This window comes from Arachis hypogaea, chromosome 15 (genome assembly GCF_003086295.3).
Source record: "Arachis hypogaea cultivar Tifrunner chromosome 15, arahy.Tifrunner.gnm2.J5K5, whole genome shotgun sequence".
Lineage (NCBI taxonomy): Eukaryota > Viridiplantae > Streptophyta > Magnoliopsida > Fabales > Fabaceae > Arachis > Arachis hypogaea.
In genome coordinates, this window is record NC_092050.1 from 36,691,945 (window position 1) to 36,708,993 (window position 17,049).

A 17,049-nucleotide genomic window follows, 5' to 3' on the forward strand; every position below is an offset into this window, starting at 1 on the left:
AGATATTAAACAAATTTATTATGTTGTTATTATGTGTAACAAAATCAAAATTAAAATTTAGAAATATTTTTTTACAAATTAACTATTTATAAACGTTATTAAGTTTAGTTATTTATTTTTAATAGTATTTAATTTGAAGCTGAGAAAAAAATTGCCCTTTAAAACATTATTTATCTTCGTACATAATTCTAATTGATAAAAAATATTTTAATTTTTTAATTTTATATTTAATCTTTTAAATTATCTTTAATTTTGTTATTTTTTAAAATTATTAATTTATATTTTTATTATATCCCCTTATTATATCAAACAATATTCTTTTTCCTACTATTATTCTCTATACACATACTTGTTGTCTCATCGTCATTATTATATTACCTTGTTCTCCTTTCTCTTTTTTTTTTCTTCTCCTTCCACCTTCTCTTAACCTGACCGTAATTAATTATCACCAAGTATTATTATCGCAACTTTTAATCTTGTCTATCACTTTGATTTATAACCATCTATTCTGTTAACTTTTATGAGTTGTTGAAGTTTTGTTAAAAGAGGTAAGACATAAAGCATTTAATTTTTTTCTTCAAATTATCAAAATTTGATGTCAGTAATTCCAAAAAACAATCTCAAAATATATTATTTTTAATTAAAATAATAAAAAAATAATACATAATTGTATATTTTTTAATTAATAATTAAAAAATTAAGTCGCAATTTAATATAGTACCTTAGGACAAAAGGCAACCATTGCTATTCATGTTTGACTGCTACTATCTAAGTTTCACATTTATTTTATTGTGCACATTAATTAAAGTGTATTTTATTATTTTATTTTACATGTTTTGAAATAATGCCACTGTATTATAAGGATGAGATTAATTTTTATAATCTAATGCGAATCTTTTTATTATGTTGCTTGTCATTTGAATACTATCTATTTAAAATAGTTACTTAAAGTGAAACACTATATAAAGAGAGATAGAAAACTTTTAGATTTATGGTTTTAGTGTGCTTCTTATTAATCCCCACATAATATACTCAAATTTAATAGTTTTGATGGTGGTAAATTTTTATAATTAGTTAAAAATTTTCTGTCTTTCTCTACGATTTTGAACAAACTCAATTTTATTATTAAATAGTTTTTTAAGTTCAGAATATTTTTAACTTTTTATATAATAATTAGACTTAATAAATTACTAAAATTTAAACCTATATTCTGTTGAACTACTTTTTGATCATATAATTCGAATCGTTTAAACGAAAGATCGTTAGGCCTTAAAATTTTCAAAGTAAAAGAACAATACAATAAAATAAATTAAAAACCTAATAAAATAAAATAGTTAAAAAATAGAATATATATATATATATATAGAAATAATAAATTAAAACTTACATGGCTCATGAGATAGAAAAATAAAGAGAAGAAAATAATCATAACATAGTTCTTATCTTGCCACATTTAAATTTTATATGTCAATCTAATAATTAATAAAAAATAATATTATCAAATGTAAAATAGATTAAAAATAAAAAAGAGATTAATAAAATCAATTAACAAAATTCTTATCTTAGGTCGCCAGATTATTTGAAAAATCAATTAACAAAGTTCTTATATTGCTACATTTATTGTGTTATCTGTCGAACTAATAATCAATAAAAAATAATATTATCCAATGTAAAATAGATTACAAATAAAAAAAAAAAGAAATTAACAAAATATGTGTGAGAATTTTTTATTCTACCTTTGGTAGGTGTAAATTTTTTTTATCTTTTATATGTTAATTATGTGACAGATGAATAATATTAAATTAATTAATTTTCTTGCAATACAATTTAAGAAATTAATAAATGTCAAACCTACTACTCTATATAATTAAATATCAAATCCAGTACTTAGATAGTTTAGGAAATTAACATATTAATGTTTTTAACGAATCCTTGATAGGTGCAAACTTTCTTGCGTCCTATGTATATGCCAATCAAATAACTTAGCCAATATACAAAACAAATAATATTGTGGTAGACAAAATTAATAATTTAATTTAGTTTCAAAGTAAATATTTATGTATTCAAATTTCGAATATAATACTCTACATAATCAATATTTTAGAAAATTAAAAAAAAATATTGCAAAGCAATTAAAAAAATAACAAAATATTTATGAAATTTCCATTCAATCATTGATAGTCAAAGACATATAAAAAAACATAAAAACAGATATTAAATAAAAAGAAACAGTTTTCTTTCTGCATCAAATTGATAAGACAAAAAAATTATTTCTTTTTACATTAAATTGATAAAAACAAAAGGTGATATAGTACTATTTTCATATGTCAAAAGTTGGGAATAAATTAAAAAGGCTGAGAAATAACTGAAAATATAGATTAGATAAATAAACTAAAGAAAAGAAGAGATATAAGTGAATGTTACGCGTAAAAGTAGTAATTGCTGCAAACTGAAGGACATTTGCAACTGCAGTGGATGAAGGCAATAGAAGAGGATGGAGATGAGAGTGTTGAAGAAAGGAGAATAACAGAACGGCAAGACAAATATAGAAAAGTAAAAACTAAACTGCAGTGGATAGAGGCAATAGAAGATGTTTTATTATAGTTATAGAAGTAACAAAACTGTTTTTATTTTAGTGAGAAGTTATTGGATTTTTCAAAACAAATTTTATGTCTATTTTATCCTTATAATTTGCTTTATAAAATAGTTTATTGTAGGGTTAATATAGTCTAAAAAAATTGGACACCAAAGTCATAGTCAACTCTCTGTATTAGCTTTATATATTGTTATTGATATAAGTATTAAGAGTATATTAAATTAAAATAATATGATAATAATTTAAAGAGAAAAATTATTCTTTATACATTTAATTAAAAAAAATTACCTTGTTTAACCTATTTTGCAAATGGAGCCATTTTTATAATCTTGCGATTGAGAGTGATCAATTTTTTTAAATTTCTTTGACGGTTGAAAATAGAGCAATTACATAATTTTCTCGTGGGTTAATATAGAATTTACCGAACGTGAGTACGTGACTAAGTATGTAATTTTAGATTATAAAAGTAGGGATAAAATAGGAAAAAAATAATTGGATACCAAACCTTCTGTATTCGCATTATATATTGTTATAGATATCATTTATTTTTTAATATAAGAATACAAATGCATATTTTTTTTTATTTTTAAAGCATAAATATATTTTTTTTGTAATAAATTTATAATAAAAGTTTTAGTTAAAGAGTACTTAATACTTCTTTTTATAATTTAGAGCAATAAATTTATTTTTATTTCATAGTTATTACTTTGTAAAATATATTTAATCACTCAAATTTAAAAATACACATGACAAAAAATAAGCGATATGTTAATATTTTTTCTCTTTATTCTATTTGTTATTATTAGTTTTATGAATACATTGTTTATTTTAATTTTTTAATTATTTATATATTATATGATAAAGATGGAATATTAAAAAAAATTATTATTTTGTCCACTAAATTTATTTTATGAAATAGATTATGTAAGGATATATGAAGTCTAAGAAAAATTGGACACCAAATTCTAGTAACTTTTTGTATTTTTTTTTTATTAAGGAGTGCTCTGTTATATGTAGTTTTTGTTAAGTTAAATAATAAGCATCAGAAAGTCACCAAAAAATAATAAGCATCAGAAATACAGATATTAAGCAAAAATTGAATTTATAGCCCAAAAAAAATTAAATTATCATAATACATGTTAAGTTTTATGTTACCTGAAACAAAATGATGACGATGATGATGGGTGGCTCTGACCATTTGTCTAATTGTAGTTAATCCTTGGCAATGAATTTGGAAAATGAATTATATTAGTTGATATAACGTGATTACTGATTCGTTCAGTTTTCCAATTATATTTGTCAGAACATAAGTAGCAAGACGCAAAGAAGAAAAACGATTGCAAGAGCACGATTGAAAGTGAAACAGACATTTAACTCTCTTGGGTAAAGTACGATTGAAAGCGTATAAGTTTTTTTATTGAAAGTGAATCGGTATTTAAATTGAGTATGTATTAATAGTTTTTTTTATTGAAAGTGAATCAGCTTTAAACTCTGTCGCGGGTTGAAAGTGAATCGGTTTTAAATTTGTCGTGGGGTAAAGCCAGTTTTTGAAAAAATAAAATAAAATAAAAAGAATTGAGTACGCAGTTTTTTTTTATTGAAATCAGTTTTTAAGATATGTCGTGGGATAAAGCCAGTTTTTAATAAAAAGAAAACAGGGGTAAAATAGGAAGAAAGAATTGGATACCAAACTTCCGTATCCCATTATATATATATACTAGCGCCTCACCAGGCACGATAGTGCCTGTTGAGCCGCTTTTCTATTGAGTTTAAGAAATTAATTTTATATTTTTATTTTAAAATTTTAAATTTTTAATAATAATTAAAAATAAATTATAAAAAAATAAAATATTTTAAATTATTTAACATGTAAAATATTAAAAAAACAAATTTAAATTAAAAAATATAAGATTAAGAAAAATATTAATTTACTATTATGTGTAATAAAATTAATATAAAAATTTATTGATATTATTTAAAGATTCATTATTTATAAATATTATTTCAATTTATTTATTTTTTCAATCCTATTTAATTAGAAGTAAATTTAAAAATTTATATCCAAAATATTTATCTCCATTCATAATTCTAATAGATAAAAAATATATTTTTTCAATTTTATCTTAAACCTCTTTAATTATCTTTAATTTTATTATTTTTTAAAATTATTAATTTTTATTTTAATTATATTATCTCATCATATTATACACTATCGTTTCTCTTATCATTATTGTTATGTTGCCTTGTTTTATTTAATTTTTTCTTCTTCTATTCATCCCAATCGCAATTAATTATCACCATACCATTATTCCAACTCTCATTTTTGTTTATCACTCTGATCTATAATTACCATTGTGTTAACTTTTGAGTTATTACAAATTTGCTAAAGGAATTTTTTTTTCTTCTTTGATTTAGATATCTAGATGTATATCTATTATATAGATCCTTATTATTTTTCAGACTTACTTGTTAAGTCATATTTTATTGCTTTCAGACAAAATTTAAGATATCAACGATTCAGATTTTTTGTTAATGAAATTATAAAATTTGTCAACAATTATAAAAAAAATAATATCAAATATTTTATATCTTCTTAAAACAGTAATATTATATAGACACTACTATTTTATCTACTATTAACATATACAATTGAACATAAAAATATTACATTATTATTGAATATCTCCCTATTCTTAATATTTATTTGTAATAATTTTTAATCTTTCTCTGAATCTAATATGTCAACTTCTATGTCTCTAACTAATAAAATTTTCAAGATTTTCTTAAATTTCATTTAATTTCAAAACAAAATTATAATTTTTATATTGTTATTTTTTCAATATTTTTAGAAAATTAATTTTTATGCTTTTTAAATTATAAATTTGAGATAAAAAATAAAAATTTTAATAAATAATAAATAAAAATAAAAATAAAAATAAAAATTTTATAAGTTATTTATTTTTTAATGTATAGAATAATAAAATTTAAATTAATTTAAGTATGATACTAAAATTATTATGTTATTTTTATATGTAACAATTAAGATAAAGATTTATAAATATTTATAAATTTATTTATTTTTTCCATTTTATTTAATTTGAAGCAGATATAAAAATTTAAATTTAAAGAACTCTTTTTCTCGCATAATTTTAATTGTTTTTTTTATATTCAATATGTTAAATCATCTTTTGTTTCATTATTTTTTTTAAAAAAAATTATTTTTATTTTTATTATTTTTTACCATTCTCCGTACACATATTTATCATTATATTTTTAATTAAGTGAAATAAAGATAGGGAGAGAGTACTACATATACTCCATAGAATAAAGAAAAAAACAACGTGAGTAGAAGTTATGTCTAGAATAAAAAAAGTAAATTTATCATTATTTTTTCAATTAAGTGAAATAAAGATAGGGAGAGAGTACTACATGTACTCCATAGAATAAAAAAAAAGACAACGTGGGTAAAAGTTATGTCTAGAATAAAAAAGTAACTGTACAAATAACAAAGAAAAATTAACTAATAATAATTATATTTTTGATCAAATTTTAAGACGAAAATTATATTAAACACTATTTATCAATAAGATTAAGATAGAAAAGTGAAAATTGGACACTAAACTCTCCTATTCCCTTTATATATTGTTATAGATATTTAATTTAAAGTACATTAAGATATTATAATAATATCTATAACAATATTATTTAGGACAATTATGGAAGGTTGATCGAATCAAAACTTAAAGAAAAAATAAATTATTATTAATTAAATAAATATACAGGATTCTTACCTATATTTGGATTATTCGGTCTATTACTTGGGCTAACTTTACTGTTATTATTAGTATATGAATATTTAAAAAATTGTTATTAGCATGAAAATATATTTTGTAAAAGATCATTCATATTAAATGATATACTAACTACATAAATTTATTAATGGGATGTATAACTTAACTGACACGCCTTCTGGCGAGGTATTGCTGCGTCTGTTCTTCTGTTCTTCGCTCATGTTTTGTCTTCGTCGCCAGGCATAGTCTTGCCAAGTCGGTCGACCACTTCCATTGGTATCTGTCAACGGTAATTAATCAAAACAAACATATAAACATAGTTTCACACTTTTATTTAATGACGAAAAATAAATTGTATTAGATGAAGTGAGAAAGATGCATGAAAAGATGGATGAGAAATGAAGGAAGTTTTTCTAGTAACAGCAACATGAAGTGAGAGAGAGTAAGAGAAAGAAGAAATAATTACGTGGATTTATAAAATAAGAGAGAACGTGAATGAAGATGAGGTAGTGAGAGTATTGTAATGCGGAATAACTGACGTGGGGTAAGTTATTAAGAAGGATAAAATTGGAAAAAAAATTTTGAACACCAAAACAGGTTTTGCCATTATATATTCTTATATATATATATTGGGATGCTCCCATAAAGACGCTTAAAACGTCTTTTTGTAAAGACGCTTACGTTTTGCATTATTATTGGACGTATTAATGAACCGATTATTTTAAATTTCTTAACAAATTAGAATGAAACCGATTTTTTTATAACAATAACAATAAACTTATTTTTGTTTAAAGATTTAATTGTATTTTTAAATTTTTAGGGATTTAAATGTCCACAAAACAAAAAATCAGAGATATATTTGTCTTTTTACCAAAAAATTTAAAAATATTTGGTTTAGATTGTGTAATTCAATCGAATCAAATCGGGTCTAATAATTATAATGCAAATAATTGGGTTTATTATTATTGCTATAATAAACCGATTTTGTTCTGATTTATTAAAAAATAAATTATTAACCAGTTTAATAAAAATGTCCAATAATAACATGACACATGTAAACGTTTAAAAAAAAAGATATTTTTAGTGTTTTTATTAAAGTGGTTTCCATATAATATTAGATTAAACAAAAAAGAAAAACTATTTTAAGAAAGTAAACAAGAAATCAAAGAAAGAGAAAAAAGAAAAGAGAAAATGACAAATAGGTCCCTAACCTTTTGGCCCGCGGACATTTTTATTCCTGAGCATTTGAAAATACTTTTAAATCCCCGACCTTCACAAATCTTAGACGGATGAATCACTCCGTCCAATTGCCTTCGTCAGACCCAACGAAAAAGTCTGACGTGGCTCCCGTTCTGATGACGTGGCATGACGGGTTGACACGTGGACTGCTGACTAGAAGGGTACTTTAAAAAATTGGACAAATAAGTCCCTATACTTAAAAATTACGTCGTTTTGCTTTGGCCCTAATCCTTAAATTGATTGCGTTTCTTTCTGGAGGCTAGTGGTGAGGAGCTCTACCTGCATCAACCATGGCTGCTAATGGAGCATCATCAACGTCAAGAAGAAGCCGCAAGAGAGTAAGAGAAGAAAATTCTGCTTCAATCTCAAATCTTTGTGTTGTACACGACAGAAACCTGAAGGACGATGTCGCCCCGAGATACTTCTGTGGAGTTTATGCAATAATGTATATGTCGAGGACGATTAGCAACCCAAATAGAGTCTTCTTGGGATGGCCAGTCTATAAGGTAAGATAAAATATTTGGGAATTTTGTTCTGAAATGGTTTTATATAGTACATAATTTTGGAAATTTTGATAGGGAAAGCAACCGCATTGCAAGTCTTTTGTTTGGGTCGATGAGCATCTTGCTAGAATTGGAAGCAATGGTTGCATCTTTGATAAAGATCTCTGGTTGAAAAAGAGGTTGAAGTTGTTGAAGAGGAAGAGGAATTTGACCATAGGATGGCTATTCTGGAGGAGAAGGTTACTGCTCTAGAGAAGAAAAAAAAACCCATTAGCTTGTTGTGTTGTTATAATTGTATGTGCTGTTTTTGTTGCTTTTTATGTATGTAGTGCCTGAGACAACAGTGGAGGATTTTCCCTCTTCGACAGCCACTGCATACCACAACTGTCTCAACCTGAGTAGTGATCCTTTTGGAGGGAGAAACAGAATATGGTGATCGTTAGTATTCTTAGGGTTAAATGTAATTTAGAAAGGGTGGTATGGGTGTAATGGGTATTGTATACAACTTAAAGGATGTGGGTTTTTGTAAAGGGTCAAAGCAAAACGACGTAGTTTTTAGGTATAGGAACTTATTTGTCCAATTTTTGAAAGGTTTAATTATTCTGTTGATCCTTATAGTTTCGCAAAATTTTCAATTAAGTCCTTATACTTTTTTTCTTTTAATTGAGTCCTTGCACCGAATTTTTTTTAATTGGGTCCCTACACTTTTTTTCTTTTTATTTAGGTCCTTATACCAATTCTTTTTTTTAGTTGGGTCCCTATAAAATTAAGTCAATTACTACTAAGAGGGACTTAATTGAAAAAAAAATTAGTGCATGGACCCAATTAAAAAGAAAAAAAGTATAGAGACTTAATTGAAAATTTCACGAAACTATAAGGACCAATGAAGTAATTAAACCTTTTTGAAAGTATCCTTCTGGTCAGCAGTCCACGTATCAACCAGTCATGCCATGTCATCAGAACGGAGCCACGTCAGACTTTTTCATTGGATCTAACGGAGACAATGGCACGGAGAGACTCATCCGTCCAAGATTTGTGAAGGTCAAAAATTTAAAAATATTTTTAAATGCGCATAGACAAAAATGTCCACGGACCAAAAGTCAGACACGTATTCGTCCTTTACTCAAAAGAAAAAATCAGAGAAAATCGTGTGACTCCGGTTCGCTGCGTAATTGAACTGCGTAGTCCTTCTCTCCTCCTCCATTCCTTTCTTCCTTGCTTGCGTCTCTCTCTGCTCACACAACACAAACTCACAATCACCGTCACAATCACACTCTCTTCAGTTTCACCTCTCTTGTCTACTCCTTCTTATAACCCGTCATAATCACCATAATAATTTCAACTAAACTACACACTTCATTTCATTCATGGGTATTACCCACATGTTCTTCTTCTTCCCTCAAGCTTCAATTTTTCAGCTTCCACTCAAACCTTAAAGCCTCCACTAACCGAAGAACAAAACCGTTATTGAAACCGCAACAAGTACACAGTGCCCCAACTTACCACATGGGATTGGGATTAATAACCACCCAAGCAACGACCAAATCCCAGGTAGCCTTTCATGGAGTCATCATCATCAACATCATCATCATCGACAAGAAGAACAACATCAACCGAAATAACATCAACATCGTTGATGGCGATACAGAATTCCTTCGACTCCGTTTATTCCCGCTACGCACGAGAGGCGCTCGACGAATTGCCTGGTAACTTCACCATCACCGACCCATCAATCCCAGGCCACCCAATCATCTTTGCCAGCCAAGGCTTCCTCAAGATGACCGGTTACGACCGAGACGAGGTTGTCGGAAGAGGTGGGGCCATGTTCCAAGGTGATAGAACTTCTAGAAGGTCGGTGATGGAGGTCAGGGAGGCCGTTAGGAATGACCGGAGCTGCCAGGTCAGCTTGCTTAACTACCGCAAGGATGGGACACCCTTTTGGATGCTCTTTCATGTGAGTCCTGTTTTTGGAAGGGATGGTGGCCGGGTTGTTCACTTTGTGGCGGTTCAGGTTCCTTTGGAAGGGAGAAGGCTGAGGAGGCGACGGTCTATTGGGTGCCGGAGAGGTAGCGCCGATGACGGTGGTAGTGGCGATTATGTTCTCGGGTGTTGTAGGAAGGAGGTGTGCAATGATAACAGCTTGGAGGTTGAGTTAGTTTCTTCCATGGATCACGGGTTGGACCATGATACTAGAGGTTTGTGTTCTGGGTTCAAGCAATGCTACATAGTTAGAATTTTTGTTATTTGAAAATTAGGATTTTACTAACGAGCGTTTATAAAGTAACTGGTTAAGGAGTCAAAATTAGAATGTTTTGTTATAAATGCAAAAAATTATGATCAAACCTGTGAATTCTTTTCCTGAGGGCACTCATTATTTAGATTATCATAATGGTGGAATGAAAAAAAAGTTCTTTGATTAAAGACTGAAAAGCTTTTACTTTGTAGTAGTTTTTTATTTTTATTTTTTTCTATAAATTAGATTTTAGGGTATGTGAAAGTAGTAGAACTTGTTTCACATAAATGTTTGGTTGAGGTAGGATTAGGAAGGTTCCTTATCTCCTGGAGTTTGTTGAAATTCCTGAGGACGTATAACTTTTGTACTCTTGTGGCCAGTGGGGGATTTGTGTCACGGGATCTAAATGACCCGAACGTGCGGCATACCTGATAGGATACTTTTATGGAAAAAAAAACTTCATTAAATTGTTGAATGCTTCACGTTCATGCACTGTTTGGTACTTCTGTTCTGGTTGATATACTTTGGTAGCTCTTGGCTTTGTAACTGTCAGTTTCTGTGGTGACCCTTTGGCAAAAAGCCTCCCCCCCTTCCTTTCTGTTTCTTTTAGTTAATAAAAATTCTCTGATTGATCATTGATTGTCCTCTTGTTGGGGGGAATTGCCTATGATACCCTCGTGAACAGTGCTTCAAGTAATTTGGTAATGTCCAAATTTAATTTGTATTTTCTATTATTAATCATGGTGAATTCATCAAATGAAGATTTGAATTTTGATGAATGGTGTATGTTATGACATGCAGTCATCTGGTTCATATAGCCAAATCACTTAGTAGGATGAGGCTTAGCTACTAATCTAGTATTTTTATGTTATCTATTATGTTAAATTCCTAGTGAAGTGGCGTTGTACATTGAAGCTCTGATTGGTTAGGGACTTGGGGTTTGGTATTTACTGATTTGTTAGCTTTGTGACATTCAGAATTGGACAGTGACAAGCCGTGTGAGGCAACTGACGACGAGAAGAGAAGCGCGATGGTTGCAATGGACAACATTTTTTCTGTGCTAACTCACTACAGCGAGTCAACAGGCAGATTGGTATGTAGAAAGAGATGCAGCATACCTGACATGGGTCTTCTTAGCACTTCCTTGATTATTTCTCTTGGTAGAATCAAACAAAGCTTTGTATTGTGAGTTATTGAAAAAGACTAGTTTTCTTACTTCACAGTAAGTTCTATGCTTTTGGCAGATCTTTAATTCATTTATATGTTGTTTGTTGAATTTGAGTTTTCTCGCAGAACTAATCCGCATTTACCTGACATGCCTATTGTATATGCCAGTGATGCCTTCTTGAATTTGACAGGTTCTCCAACTTTCATGTTATTTAAATTAATAATATCCCTGTTACAATTACAGTTTACATCAAATACGGTGACACCTGATCTAAGGATAAAAGCCATTAATTCAGATCGATGATTTTGTTTTCAATAAAACCTTATTTCTTGAATAGGTTATGCAAGGGATGAAGTTTTGGGCCGCAACTGTAGATTTTTAGGTGGACCGGATACTGATGACTCAACTTTATATCTGGTATAATAAGCTGTTATTGTCATAGTTCTTCAATAATTGTCTTGTAACTTGGCTATTTAAATTAGTGGAAATGGACCACTTGGTTAGGTACTTTGCTTTTTGCTTACAGATAAGGGAAAGCATTAAAAATGAACAACCATGCACAGTACGTATTTTGAATTACAGGTTAACACTTTCCTTCACTTTTGCTTATGCTTGCAAGCTGTGAATTTTATTTGTTTGACATGCTCAATCAATTTACCACGATACTAACAGGAAGGATAGAAGCTCATTTTGGAACCTTCTCCACATCTCACCCGTACGTGATGCTTCTGGCAAGGTAGTGTTATGCATGAGCTATTTATATGCTGAACTATGCATCTTAAATGTCTCTGTTTTTCACTCTCTGCTAGTCATTTTTCTCCCCCAGTCTGTTTCAGCATTGAGAATATTAAAATAGTCAAACTTGGAAAGGGCCTTGACTCATTCCATGACAATTGATTGAGTGCTATTGTTTTGGGTGGCTTTTTGAAGGTTTCTTGTATTGTTATTTTAATCAGCTAGGTTGTAATGTATAACTATATTTAAATTTGTAGAGCTTGGTTATTTTAATCTGCTTTATGATCCTAAACTCAAAGTCCCGCATTCTGCACGACTATTGTTTTGTTGCACTAAACAATTAATTAATTTACTTGTAGAAGGTTGGGAAAGCCAAGAGGTCAGAGTTGTGCATTTTAATAATGTGGTAATAACTATTTTTTCTTGGTGGGGTTGCTAAGAGTGCATTTGGTTTGCGTCTTCATTTTCTGTTTTCATTTTCAGTGTTCTGTTTTTCTAGATTTTGTAAAGGAAAAAGTGAAAACAATAAAATTCTGTTTTCTGTTTTTACTTCCTGTTTTCACTTTTTCCTTCATAAAATCCAAAAAACAGAAAACACTGGAAATGAAAACAGAAAATGAAAATGCAAACCAAATACACCCTAAGCTTCTTACAGTTTTAATGGTGATCAAACTGTGGTCTTTACTGTATGGTTGCGCACTAGAAATTTTCTACCCTTATCTTTTTTAGTCCATGAGGTGAATGAGTCTCAATTCAGCTATAAGATTGCTGCCTTTTGACTTGAAGGACCGGTCAGGGTTTCAAATTTTGGAAATAGTCAAGTCAAGCCCTGTGCATTGAGCCTCATTTTTAGTCCATCCAAGTCAAAACCTAATCTTAATGAAGTTACAATGTATTCAATATTGCCTAAATGCAGATCATATGATTGTAACTATATAATTTTTGGTGGCTTCATCAAATGCCTGCCTTCTAGTTATAGATATGTTAGTTGCAGAGTAGAGTTTATATGATCTGATGGTTAAATGCCAAAAGCCTTGCGGTGAAAGAGTTGGAGCTATAATTTCAGTTATCAATTGTCATAAGAAAACTGGCTGTATTCGCCTTTTACATGCATGTAGTTTACCTTGCTGAATTGCGTGTTTGCTCAGGTAGCATACTATGTTGGTGTTCAAATAGAAGATGAGTGTAAAAACGAGGACAGACAAGGCTTGAGCCCTGAGAAGAGGCAGCTTAGTGTGGTTGGTGTGGTGAAGGTTGCTGTCAGGAGTTTATCAATGCATGCTGGATCTTCAAAGTCATAGGATGATTATTTATTACTCATATTATGCCGACTTTCCAAAATGTTATTACCCGTTCACAAAATTATCAATCTCAACTGATTGATCGTTGAGATGATATGAGCAGAAAATACTGATTTATGTAATCCATAGTGTCCAAGCAATTATAAGAAAAACATTCTACTATCGATAAATAAATTAATTGTGTTCTCTCCCATGTGCCTGTCAGCTGTATTTATGTTATTCAGCCATAAATTTTATCTTACTCGATTGACTTGCAATGACTTCTTTTCTCCCTTTTCTTAGCATGTCAATCAAATTGTTCCTCTCCTGCATCGGTTATTTTATTTGGAACGTAACTAGAGATGATTATTTTTGGAGTAACTATATTATGTATACACAAAATATTAATTCTTTGTATAGAATATATATTCATACATAAATATATAATGACTGATTTGTGGTTAATTTTAGTTGGGGACAAATTGGTAACACCAAGAAGAAAAATAGACAGCATTTGAACTGAAGCAGAGAACGCAGCTTCAGAGAGAATATAGATGTCCCATAAATAGAAGCCGAAATACTGAGCGAAAGTAAACATTGAATCACCCAGTTCTGTTTATAATTTTATATTATAGATGTAAGCGTGTACAAACTAACTAAACTGCACTGATTGACTGAAGCACTTAACTGAACGAGACTAGCTAAGTGCTAGCAAGGTACAAAATCTTCCGATAAGCATTTTGGTTACACTGAAACTGATGATGCAATAATGGCTTCACATAAATGGACACACGACAGATTACTCTTATTACACTGAAACTCTTATTACTTTATCACAGGCAGTACTACACTAGCAAATAAATTCAATGGTAACTCAGATTACCAAAACTGCTCGATAATTTAGAATAAAATAGAAATTTCCCAAAAGAATTGAGATTTTTATCTTTCTGTTTTAATAGAAGTGCCCTCCAAAAGAATGGTGTCTAAAAACCCAAGCCACTACCCCTACATACAACAATATTGCCACAGAAGCAAATGATGACGACTTGCTGACATCACCTCACTTCACTTCACTTAACCTGAACCCAAACAGCTACACTGGGAACCCCTGCATGCACGACAAACACCATGTAATACCCAGGCGGCGCCACCGTCGGCGAAGGCGGTCCACGCGCCGTCACCTTAAACTCGGACGCCGCCACCTCCTGCAACGCCGCAACGTGGAGCACCACCACACGCTGGTTCATCGAGAAAGAGTGCGTCGTAAACGATGGCGCCACAAGGGCCACACTAATCCCAGCCAAAGAACGCCGCAACGAAAACGTAACAGAAAAATTACCACCATACGACGCCGTATTATTCGTAGCTTCGACCGCAATAATCGAAGGCCTTAGGGTTTCGAATTCGGGTCCCAAATAATCCGGATAATAAGCGTCCAAACTCAACTCTGTCGGGTACGGGTACGCCTGAAAATCATAACCTCTATGTGGGTTGCTCCCACCCACTAATATTCTGCCATCTGGCACCAACACAGCTGAAGAATGATACATCCTAGCGGTCTTCGCCGGCGCCAGTATCTCGAACCGGGATAACGGTTCATGTAAACCGGGTTTATATAAAACCGGATACCGAACCGGGTTCGCTGCATTTTCCCACCCAGCAGTTCCGTTCGCCGCGCCATTAATTATAACGACGTCACCCGTTGGAAGAAGAACCATATCCGGCATGACACGTGGAAACGGCATCGTCTCCATGATCCATTTGGGTTCAGGGTCGGTCACCCGAATCCGACCGCATGTCCTCGAAGCCTCAATGAAGATCTTGTTAATGTTGGCCAAATTGAACGCGCCGGGAAACGCGCCGCCGCATATCATAATTTCCGCGTGGGGTAATCGGGTCGGGTCGTCCAACCCGGAGAGATGAATCGGAAGCAAGACCGACGAGCCGGTGCTAGGGTAGTTCCGTTTTTCTATTCCGGGTATCACCGGGAACTCGCGGAGGACAATGTTGCGTTTGTAGTCGAGCAAGATGGATCTCCGGTTAGCAAAGACGAAGAGGTTCCCGTCGGGGAGAAGGTGCAAGAACGGATAAAGATTGTTCTCCTCGCCGGGGTTGCTATCCCTCGTGACCTTCAAGAATCTGAGGAAGAAGAAAGAGTTAGGGTTTTCCGGTGCAGTGAAGATGCTGTTGGGATCGACGAATTCGTAGGTGAAGGAGTTTCTTCCACCAAGGACGATGATTCTTCCGTCGGGGAGGATCTGATTCGAAGCGTACCAGCGGGAGGAAGTTAGGTTCCATGGAAGTTCGAGCCAGTCGCAGGTTTCAGGGTGCTGAGGACAGGGTGAGAAGGTGCGGAGCTTGTTGTGGCCGTCGTTGAAGCCGCCGGTTTGGAAGAGTGTGCCGTCGAGGGAGAGAGCGCCGGAGGAGCACCATGCGTCGGTGAGGATGGTGAGTGGGCGGAGGGTGTTGAGGGAGAGGTCGTAGAGGACGGAGTGGGCGGTGCAGTCGAGTTTCAAGGCCATGTCGCGGGGGTTGAAGCGGCAGCGGCTGAATGGGAGGGAGATGTTTGAAGGACCGAAGTCTGTACGGTCGAAGATAACTACCTTGTTATCTCGCATTACTTGCATGTGCATGGCGGAGATGCCTATGCTTCTTTGCAGCTGAACCCAGTGGCCTCCCGTGGTTGCAGCCATCGGTTCTGGGTTGAAGGGTGAGCATGCAATGTTGTAGAAGAACGTGAAGAGGAAGAGCAAAGATGGGGCGTTCTTGATCTTGAACGCCATGGTGGCTTTACTTGTGTGTGCAGTGGTCACTCCAATCCTCTCTCTCATATACATACATATGTAATATAAGAATAACAATGGAGCCTTATTGTTTTGTTAAAAGAGAGGGGGCAAAAAAAAAAAAAAACTGTGTTATTTATGATGGGAATCCATGGTTTGGTGGGTGTAATAAAGAGTAAACAACGATAAAATTGTTGGAGACTTGGAGAGAACTGGGTAGATATCAACTTGTGGGCGTCAAGTTGAGGGAGAATATAATTTGCTTTTGTTATATATATCATATATATATTTGTTATAAATAGTATATATTAGTGTCAGAGGGGATTAAATTCTGCATCGATACGAGTCAAATAAGTGGGTATGTTAATTGTAAGAGAAATATTTTATTCAATGCAATTTATAGTAATGTAAAAATTAGATATACTGCTGTAAGAAAAGATTAGTAATTCGAAGGGTTTTTTATAATATTTTAAATCCCCTATAATCTCGTTTTATTTCTTTATTGAACGAATAATGATAGATGAGGTGGGATTAATGTGCTAAGTAAATAAGTCGAACTCAATTCTGGTTAAGTTGATGTTAATTGTTAATTATTAGATGGTTGTTTCGTATGATAATAAATTTATATATATATATATTAGTATAATAAAAATGTAAATAAATTAAAATACGATATATGAATTATATTTTTTATGTTAGTAATTAATTTTTTTAAATATAT

General features: G+C 31.6%; 2 protein-coding genes across 3 annotated transcripts; one reads left to right on the forward strand and one right to left on the reverse strand.

Annotated features, from left to right (window-relative positions):
- The first annotated feature begins 9,235 nt into the window (after positions 1-9,235).
- Positions 9,236-13,759, forward strand: LOC112750182 (protein TWIN LOV 1). 2 transcript variants are annotated; one of them, XM_025798776.3, is made up of 7 exons: positions 9,236-10,324; positions 11,340-11,547; positions 11,656-11,720; positions 11,868-11,947; positions 12,057-12,112; positions 12,203-12,266; positions 13,414-13,759. In XM_025798776.3, the coding sequence occupies exons 1-7, from the start codon at positions 9,691-9,693 to the stop codon at positions 13,564-13,566; spliced, it is 1,260 nt and encodes a 419-aa protein (XP_025654561.1). In that variant the 5' UTR covers positions 9,236-9,690; the 3' UTR covers positions 13,567-13,759. The 2 variants fall into 2 exon arrangements, 1 of the variants encoding a protein (XP_025654561.1); XR_003175407.3 differs by having other exon boundaries at positions 9,268-10,324; positions 12,057-12,092.
- A 492-nt stretch (positions 13,760-14,251) lies between these two features.
- LOC112750184 (aldehyde oxidase GLOX) lies at positions 14,252-16,566 on the reverse strand. Its single transcript, XM_025798778.3, has one exon. The coding sequence runs from the start codon at positions 16,380-16,382 to the stop codon at positions 14,616-14,618; it is 1,767 nt and encodes a 588-aa protein (XP_025654563.1). The 5' UTR covers positions 16,383-16,566; the 3' UTR covers positions 14,252-14,615.
- Between the last annotated feature and the right edge of the window lie 483 nt (positions 16,567-17,049).

Excerpts from the sequence above, each read along its gene's own strand:
- LOC112750182 (XM_025798776.3), top strand. The coding sequence starts at position 9,691 with ATGGAGTCATCATCATCAACATCATCATCATCGACAAGAAGAACAACA. Across the intron at positions 11,548-11,655 it reads ATCAAACAAAGCTTTGTATT|AACTAATCCGCATTTACCTG; the intron begins GTGAGTTATTGA and ends GTTTTCTCGCAG. Across the intron at positions 12,113-12,202 it reads GTACGTATTTTGAATTACAG|GAAGGATAGAAGCTCATTTT; the intron begins GTTAACACTTTC and ends CGATACTAACAG.
- LOC112750184 (XM_025798778.3), bottom strand. The coding sequence starts at position 16,382 with ATGTATATGAGAGAGAGGATTGGAGTGACCACTGCACACACAAGTAAA.